The sequence below is a fragment of the Zingiber officinale genome, chromosome 2A, assembly GCF_018446385.1.
Source record: "Zingiber officinale cultivar Zhangliang chromosome 2A, Zo_v1.1, whole genome shotgun sequence".
NCBI classification, from domain to species: domain Eukaryota; kingdom Viridiplantae; phylum Streptophyta; class Magnoliopsida; order Zingiberales; family Zingiberaceae; genus Zingiber; species Zingiber officinale.
The window spans coordinates 147,681,453-147,690,543 of NC_055988.1; the positions used below are offsets into that span (position 1 = coordinate 147,681,453).

The window sequence follows — 9,091 nt, forward strand, 5'->3', positions numbered from 1 at the left end:
AAGATATTGGGATCGAATTTGGCGTGATTGAGCATAATCTTCTCCATATCTTGACCATTTGCACTGATGACTAGTAGTCATTCATGATTTACCTTCTCCGTGTTGGTCTAGGGACGGATTGATGGGGACATTAGGGGCGAACGAATCGTCTTTTGCCACTTGAATGAAAATGTAAAGTATCTTATTCCTATTTTATAAATATAATTTTTTGAACAATTGAGTTTTCATAATACAGAAGGAAATTTTATTTTTAAGTTGAATTGCTCCATACCTATTTCCGCTATGCTTTTCTAACCAACGACTACAAGTAAACAGAAATTTTCTGATAACTTTTCTCCCTTCCTACCAACAAGTTACAGTCGTTAGTAGTCTGCTGCCTTTTTTTTTACAACAGTTAGATTCCAACGACTTCCTTATTGATATGGGAAGCCTCACCATCGCATTCCTCTAAAGCCGCTTTTCTTCTATTCTTACTTGAGTTATCTCAAACCTTCTGCCACCGCATAACCGCTTCTTTTCTCTCTTTCTTTTATGTTTTTCTCTCGTACACACATCAACATAATCCTTTAATTAGCCGCATCCGCCACCTCACTCTTATTTGTTTTTTTTTTCTTCTTTTATTTTTTCTTTTTCTTTTTAAAAAAAATCCTTCCTCATTTCCTCTTTTTCACTACATAATGATTTTCTCATTTTATCTCCCTCTTTCTTCTTGCTTTCCGTTTAGGCAAGAATTTTTTATTAGCAGATTTCTTCCTCTTAATCTTTCTCTCCCACAATCATCAATGAGTTACTCTAAATCTCCTATCTCTTAATATCCTCTTTTCTTCTTCATATCTTTTTTCTTCTTTCAAGAAATCCAACAATAACGAGATTCCTCTTGTTTTTTCTATAACAAAAGCAATATCATTTTTTTTTTAATTTCAAGGACATCAAGTTTCGTCCCTCTTTTTATCTTCCTCTCTCTTTCTTCTCCTTTTCTTCAACAATAATTACATTGTAGTAGTCTTTCCTCAAGTGTTGCCTTATTTAGCCATCTTCTTATAGGCCAAATAACAAGCTTTTTTTAGGGTTTGCTTAGCATATAAGAGAAGATTTTCTTCATTTGCTCTAAGTATATACAGTCATCAAAATGCAGTCTTCTTTCTTTGCTGCTCTTATTTCGGCGACATATCAGATTCCAACCTTCAAACAATAACTCTCTATCTCCTTTTAATTGTTGTCTTCTTTTATCAAAGGCAAAGTTTAACAGATTTGTTGAATGGTTGGTCGTACTGATAGTTTGGCTCTAAAATATTTGATTGGTTATTGTCAATTAAACTCAACGTTCAATATCTCCCATTGAGTTTGTCGAGTAATGACGACAAAGATAGGTTCAAGAGATTCAGAGATTAATTTCAATTATTGATAATTTATCATATCTGGATTGTAATCCAAACTATATTTATCATTATTTATATACTTCTTATTACCATAATTATCGTAATCTGTTACCATATTTATCTTAATATTTTTCTATATATTATTTTGACCATATGTATAAATAAGTTTGTTAGCCTATCATAATTAATTATTAATAATAAAAAAGTAATTGTATTATATTTGTTCATCTCTCTATTCTTTCCTATGTTTATATGTTTTCGCATTATGTGATTCAACATCTTTTCTTGACTCGGAGATCCATTTGGGATTGACTCGGCATTGACTCCCTGAGCACTTGTAGTCAGCGGTCGGACGACTTTGTTGATAGTTCTAAAGCATGAAAAATATAGAAATATAAAATCTGTAAAATCTCCCGTAGTAGATCTTGATCTTCCTTTGTCGTCAGAAAAATGATCACGAACCACTTGTCGTCGGAAGAACGATCATGAATGAATCGAAAAGTTCTTCATGGTTGCAAACCAAATCCATACCTCAGTGTTCTTCTTCTCTTAAGACATATAGTCTCGGCGAGTCACGATAGCACCGATGTGCTTGATTGCCATCTGCGTACCTGGCAACTGACCTTTCTTGGTCGTGCACCCTCTTGCTCCCTTTTTCACCATTGCACTAATTGCCTTGGACATTTTTATAGAGGAAGATGACTCTTCTTCTCTACCTCCATTAATGGAGGAATGAGAAAAAGGTTGGAAATTGAAGGAAGGCTACTTTCACCTTCTTAACGAATATTTTCCACTCGTCTAAATTAATCCCTTATAGGTTAAGCTGGTTTACAAAAATTATAAGTCACATAAACTATATTATAATCAAGTCACAAAAGCCAGAGAAAAATAGTTAGTCACCAGACTAAATAAGAACGTTCATTCCATATATTAGGAAAATGATTAGATGTGACAGCCATAGCGACAGCAGTGTGCTAAGAAGATTGTTACGCTTCGTAGCTACTCTTGAGCGATCAATGCTAACAAAGTTGTTACACTTTTAGCCGCTCTCCAAATGAATTAGAGACACTCTCATTATAACACATAGCCTCTCTCCTAGGAGAAATTATTACAGGATGATAATTTATGCAGGAATGTGTTATTATTGATTCTTCGGCTGTCTGTGTGACCATTTCAAATTGGTATTTCTGGTGCATTTGCATTATTTGTTTGCACAAAGATATGTATTGTCAATTGAATGTATTTACAGAAGAACTATCAATTGAAAATCTCAATCTTCTAGTGCTGCAACCAGCAAGATCAGTGGTCTCAATGACATATCTACCCATGGCAAAACTTATGAGATGTCAATTTAACCTCTCAATAGGTGCCTGCAGTTTTGCTTCCCAACTTGATTTGACCCAACCAGCTATTGTGTCTTGTTAATGCAAGGGGAATGGAATAGTTTTGATCTGCCAGTCAGGGAGGATAGAGTTAGTGTTTCACCTCTCTGCACAACACCATATTCACTCATCTTTCCTTCTCTATGAAAGTGACATTTTAATGTTTGTTTACTTTATCTATATAAATGACTGAGCATGCTATGACAATTTAATCCTCTACTATAATGTGCCTCCAGTGAGTAAGTTCTTCATGTTATATGTTTTGCACACTAAAGGAATCAGATCATTTTAAAACTCTCTTTTTTTGGACATATTGGAATTCTGCTACCCCATACAGTAGATTCTTTCCCTGAAGTCTGGTAGGTATCCAAATTCCAAAATGCTATATTTGAAAATACATAGTCTATCTTCACTTTTCTACACAGAAGTACATCATCAAGCTGTATATGTCTCAACTCTTTGAGGTGTTCTATGTGTAAGTATAATTCCTAAAAATTCAACAAATGGAATTATTGAAAGCCCTTGGAGATTCTATTCTAGATCAAACAGGTAATTAACAAAGTTGAATTACGGTGCTTACATAGATACTAGAATATGCATTCATGATGAGTCTGATTATTTTATTTCGAATTATTCTGAAGGAGGTATATTATCTACTGTGTGACATAATATTGTTTGGAAAGTGTCAATGTTCCCTTTTCTGTTCCAAAATATTGATTGATGTGCATCTTATTTTTTTCGATTTGTAGGTCTTCATGCTCAGCTGCTCAAGAGCTGAGTTTGGAGCAGTTGGCAGAATTAATCCCATGTAAAACAGGTACAAATATCTTCATATTAAATTTTTTAATGCCAGAATTTATTGGTGAGTCAATCTGTTAATGTAAGTAATCCTAACTAGGACTAATATTTATCTGTAGGTCACTAGTCTAACGTGATGTTTTACCTTCCTACCATGTCCATTGACTTGCAGTATTGTAAAACAGAAATATGAGATAGAGAAACTAATAGCCTCATTTGATTGGGAGTGAAAAAGGATCCGTTGACTTGCAGTAGTGTGAAACAGAAATGAGATATAACTATTGACCTCATTTGGTACAGGAGTTCCTTTTTCCCCCATTCGATTTGACAGAAATCACAAGAAACATTTTTTGGCTACCTTCATTCTAGGATTTCAAGGATTTAACAAGATTTGTAGTTTCTTTTTTTTTTTTGGGATTACAAAACCTTTCTATCAGATAACATTTGTTAACTGCCCCCATTCTAGATGTTCAATATTCCAATTTGTTGGTCTTAAAGTTATTTAAAATTATATTACATTTCAATGGTTCTAACAATAACAAGAGTAAAGTAGAGAAAAATCCCCAATCATAACTTGAATTTTACATGCATTCCCCACTCATAAAAAACTTTGTTTTCACTCTCTGCATGCAAAGTTTTATTTGCTTCAACTCTCTCATGCAAATATTGTGACCTAATTGCTCTCAGATTTTTTAGGTACAAAAGGTCCAAAACTGAGTATAATTTCTCTTAAATTCAGCACTTTACACTAGAATCAAGTATATTTTCTATTAAATTGAGCATATTATTTTTCCTGTTTTAATATAATTCCTCCTAAATTCAATACTATTTAAAGAAAATCTAGTATATTTTCTATCCAATTAAGTATTATTTAAAAAAAATCTAGTATATTTTCTATCTAATTGAGTATCATTTAAAGAAAATCTAGTATATTCGAGTATATTTTCTATTAAATGTTCTTCATATATTTTGGTGATAAATAAATAAAAATGAAGATAATTTCTATTAAATTCAGCATTTTAAATTAGAATTGAGTATATTTTTCATTAAATTGAGTAATACTTTTTTCCTATTTAATATAATTCTCCTAAATTAAGATCACCATTTGAAGAAAATCTAGATATTTTCCATCTGAGTATCATTTAAAGAAAATCTAGTATATTTTCCATCCAATTGAGTACCATTTAAAGAAAATCTAGTATATTTTATCCAATTGAGGTGGAAAAAGAATCGTACTCAATTTGATAGAAAATATACTAGATTCTAGTTTAATGTAATTTAAGAGGAATTATACTCATTTTTAGACTTTTTATACTTAAAATATCAGGGGCAATTAGGTAAGTATATTTGACTAAGGAGTGGAAACAAATATTTGTTCCAATGGGAACTGTATGCAAAATTATGTTTGCCAATGGGGACTGCATGTAAATTTTCCCATCTAACAACTAATAGACATTTAAGGTTTATGCGATTGGTCCTTTTGACTGATTTATATAAATTTTAATATTTTCCCTAAATTAGTGTTTTATGCCATTTTGGTGATATGTCTAATGCAAAAATATGATATGCTAAAAAAATTATAATATCATAATTTATTATTTTTAAAATTCACTTTCTCATGTATTCCAAAAACTTCTATCTAGGAATAAGTTATCTTGTAATTCCTCTCGAATCTAAAATGATACCTTAGATATTACACTCAGATACAAGCAATTCCTCAGCTTATGGCTTACTGTCAGATAAAAGATTAAGGTCACTTCAAAATCTGGCCAGCACAATTTTGCTAGCATCTCTGCCAACTTTTTATTGATAGAGTTGCTATTAGGAGCGGTTCTTGTAATGCACAGTTGATCACAGATCTTAAAATTTCAGATCATAGAATCTGGTTCAGTGTTTCTTTGCTGTATGGTGAGTGTAAGTTCTTGTCCTGTGCCCAAACCATGATTTTGAAATTTCATGTCATGCAGGTGGTAATATGGTAATACGAAAATATAATGTTTTGGCAAATTATCAGAATTAGTTATTGGTTGGCATGAGTAATCTTTCTTATGTTGCTTGTGTTGTGGTCACTTGTGTTGCTCTGTCATGGAGTATAGGTCATAATTTGTGAAGATGAATTATTTTTTATATTTTCAGTTTTCATTCCTAATTTTTGTTCTTTGTATTCATTTATTTGTTCCTGTTTATGTTGTTCCATCGAGTAGAGATATTTCCAGTAACGACTGTTCATGTTTGCGCGAGGCAGGTTCATCTAAGAGATCCAGAGTCAAAGCTGAAACCGACATGGAAGTTTCAGATGGGCTGGATACACTTGCCAATCTTGCCATTCTTGGAGAAGGAGAAAATCTCCCCCCTCCTCAGCAACCTACAACCAAGCATCCACGGCATAGACCTGGGTGCACATGCATTGTTTGTATTCAGCCTCCAAGCGGCAAGGGCCCAAAGCACATGCAGACTTGTACATGCAATGTATGCCTCACCGTCAAGCGAAGGTTCAGGACACTCATGCTAAGGCGTGAGAAGCGCCAGTCAGAGAAGGAAGCTGAATCCTCAATGAAGCAACAGAAACAACATCCCAACCGGCCATCGCCGGAGAAAACCCAAGTAGGAAATGAACAACAAACAAACACTCTAGTTGTGAATAATTCCCCTACCAAACCAATTATAAATGATGAGGGGCCTAGTGATGAAGCACCTGAGAGCAAAAGAGTATCACTATCTCCTCTGAGAGCTCCTCAGATTGATCTAAACATTCAACCTGAGCGGGAGGAAGAACCATCGCCAAAATTTGAGAATGGCAACATGATGAGGCTTATACCTGATGCGACAGCCTAAACAAGCACCTTCAGATTTCAGAAGGGTTAACGAGAGGGTGAACATTGAGTCTTAACGGAACCTGGTCATTTTTGCAGAAGACTAGGTCCTGATGGCACAGATTTGCAGTGCATATATAGCTACACACCTATCCTAAATCTATTACCAGTATATACCTTCAAGATGAGCCAGGAAGTTATATTCCAGCTCGGTGCCGGCGTGCATTCCATGTTGTGGTAATAATTGTTGGAATAAAATCTCACAATTGCTTAGTCTTCGATTTTTGTTTTTTGGGTTTCTTGTGGGGAGTGTGTACTCAAGCATTCGTAATTTTTACTGCAACTATTCCTAAGCAACAAGGGGAGTTAGCTGTTGTAAGAAGGCAATATTTTATGCAGATGTAGAATTTATACACATTAATAGTGGAACTTGTTACAACAACGACAATGGCTTCAACATTTGAGTTTATTGTACGGACTATTTGTGCTAAATGTTCCACTTCTCTTTGTCCTATGATTCCAGGTTGCATTGAATCAACTGAATAATCTTTGTCTTAAGTTCCAATTAAATCTGGTTCGTCCAATTTTGTCAATACAAATAACTCTTTTTTTGTTAAAAGTATAATCATATTGTAAAAAAAGTGATTTGCTCATCCTAGTGTCCCACCTAATCCATTCTTGACATGTCGAGTTTTGACTTAAAGATTTTATCTGATAACATCCTATGTCTTAACCACCGTACCATCCCAACCACCGCACCATCCCAAGAGGACATTAAAAATATAATCATGCTCTTATAAAAATATAATCATTGTGGCAAAAGGCGAATACGTTCGCCCCCGTCAACCCGTCCCAGGGCCAATACGGAGGAGGTAAATCACGGGCGGCTACTAGTCTTTGGAATAGTGACTAACACATAAAGGAGGTATTTACCTCGACTTTACCAAAATTTGAACCTCAGACCTCATTGTGACAACACCTCATGCGCTAGCCACTAGACTCATCCGAGGGGACTATAAAAATATAATTATTGTGGCAAAAAGACGAACACGCTCACCCCCAGCGCCCCCGTCAACCCGTCCCAATGCCAACACGGAGGAGGTAAATCACGGGCGACTAGTAACCTTTGGAATAATGACTAGCACACAAGAGAGGTATTTACCTCTTCGGAGACATCCGATAAAATTGGAACGATACAGAGAAGATATAAATCATGGGCGGCTACTAGCCTTTGGAATAATAACTAGCACATAAAGGAGGTATTTACCTCGACTTTACCGAAATTCGAACCCCAAACCTCATTGTGGCAACACCTCATGCGCTAGCCACTAGACTCATCCGAGGGGACTATAAAAATATAATCATTGTGGCAAAAAGATGAATACGCTCACCCCCAGCGCCCCCGTCAAGCCGTCCCAATGCCAACACGGAGGAGGTAAATCACGGGCGACTAGTAACCTTTAGAATAGTGACTAGCACACAAGGGAGGTATTTACCTCTTCGGAGACATCCGATAAAATTGGAACGATACAGAGAAGATATAAAAATATAATCATGTGGCAAAAGGCAATTCGCTCACCCCCAGCGCCCCCGCCAACCCGTCCCTAGGCCAACATGGAAAAGGTAAATCACGGGTGGCTACTAGGCGTTAGTGCAAATGACCGGGGAGGTTATGCTCGGTCATGCCGAGTTTCAATCCCAAGACCTCATGTGACAACACCCCATGTCTTAACCATCACACCACCCCCGAGGTGACTATAAAAATATAATCATGTGGCAAAAAAGACGATTCGCTCGCCCCCAGCGCCCCCGCCAACCCGTCCCTAGGCCAACATGGAGGAGGTAAATCACGGGTGACTACTAGCCATTAGTGCAAATGGTCAAGACATGGGGGAGGTTACGCTCGGTCACGCCGAGTTTCGACCCCAAGACCTCATGTGACAATACCTCATGTCTTAATCATCGTACCGTCCTGAGGAGACTAACTATACAAATATAATCATGCTCTTATATCAGGGGTTTGAATCATAAAAATAATTATAAGATAAAGAGCATGTATAATAGAATTGGATCCTTTCACGATATCCCATATTAATTGAACTTTCATGTACTAGGTTAGTTTCTCAGTTTTTTTTCTTCTTTGTCAACTTAACCCACTAACCAAATAATTCATTAAAATAAATTAATCTTGTTTATATTTTTTAAAAAAAAAATAAAAAATCATCATCGAATAATTTTTTTAAAATTTTTTAAAACCATTTAAGATTTTGACTTTTATATTTAGGGATTAAATTATAGTATTAAGTAACATGTGCGGGTAACATTTTCTATATATAAAGATAGAGAGTATCTTGATACCTTATTTATCTTATAGTAATGTGTATTTTTTAATTTTTTTTAACTTTAATATTATAACACAAATAATAAACCCTAAAGGGTAAATATTAAATTCTAAACTAAACTCTAAAATAAAAAAATATATATATATACAAGAGAAAACAAGAGAAGATAATGTTTGACCCCGTAGTTATTTTGATGTGATCAATCAAGTTTAGCTTAGGTCCTGTTTGTTTTCCGATCCCAGTGTCTAAGTGTGCAGGAACTTAGGAGCACAGGAAGTCAAGCGGAAGACGCAGCTAGCGAGAAGGACAACACGGGAAGGGAGCTGACGGGCTCTGTGCGTCCGAAGGACGAGAGAGTTGCGAAAGAGTACACCGGT

The 9,091-nt window shown here is 35.4% G+C and overlaps 1 protein-coding gene across 1 annotated transcript; it reads left to right on the forward strand.

The window, feature by feature from the left end:
• The first annotated feature begins 2,484 nt into the window (after nucleotides 1–2,484).
• LOC122042580 (B3 domain-containing protein Os07g0563300-like) lies at nucleotides 2,485–6,814 on the forward strand. Its single transcript, XM_042602758.1, has 3 exons — nucleotides 2,485–2,560; nucleotides 3,511–3,578; nucleotides 5,805–6,814. The coding sequence occupies exons 1-3, from the start codon at nucleotides 2,505–2,507 to the stop codon at nucleotides 6,392–6,394; spliced, it is 714 nt and encodes a 237-aa protein (XP_042458692.1). The 5' UTR covers nucleotides 2,485–2,504; the 3' UTR covers nucleotides 6,395–6,814.
• Nucleotides 6,815–9,091: the final 2,277 nt, after the last annotated feature.

Coding starts and splice junctions, on each gene's coding strand:
- LOC122042580 (XM_042602758.1), top strand. CDS start 2,505: ATGCAGGAATGTGTTATTATTGATTCTTCGGCTGTCTGTGTGACCATT. Junction 2,561..3,510: donor TGTGTGACCATTTCAAATTG/GTATTTCTGGTG, acceptor TTCGATTTGTAG/GTCTTCATGCTCAGCTGCTC. Junction 3,579..5,804: donor ATTAATCCCATGTAAAACAG/GTACAAATATCT, acceptor TGCGCGAGGCAG/GTTCATCTAAGAGATCCAGA.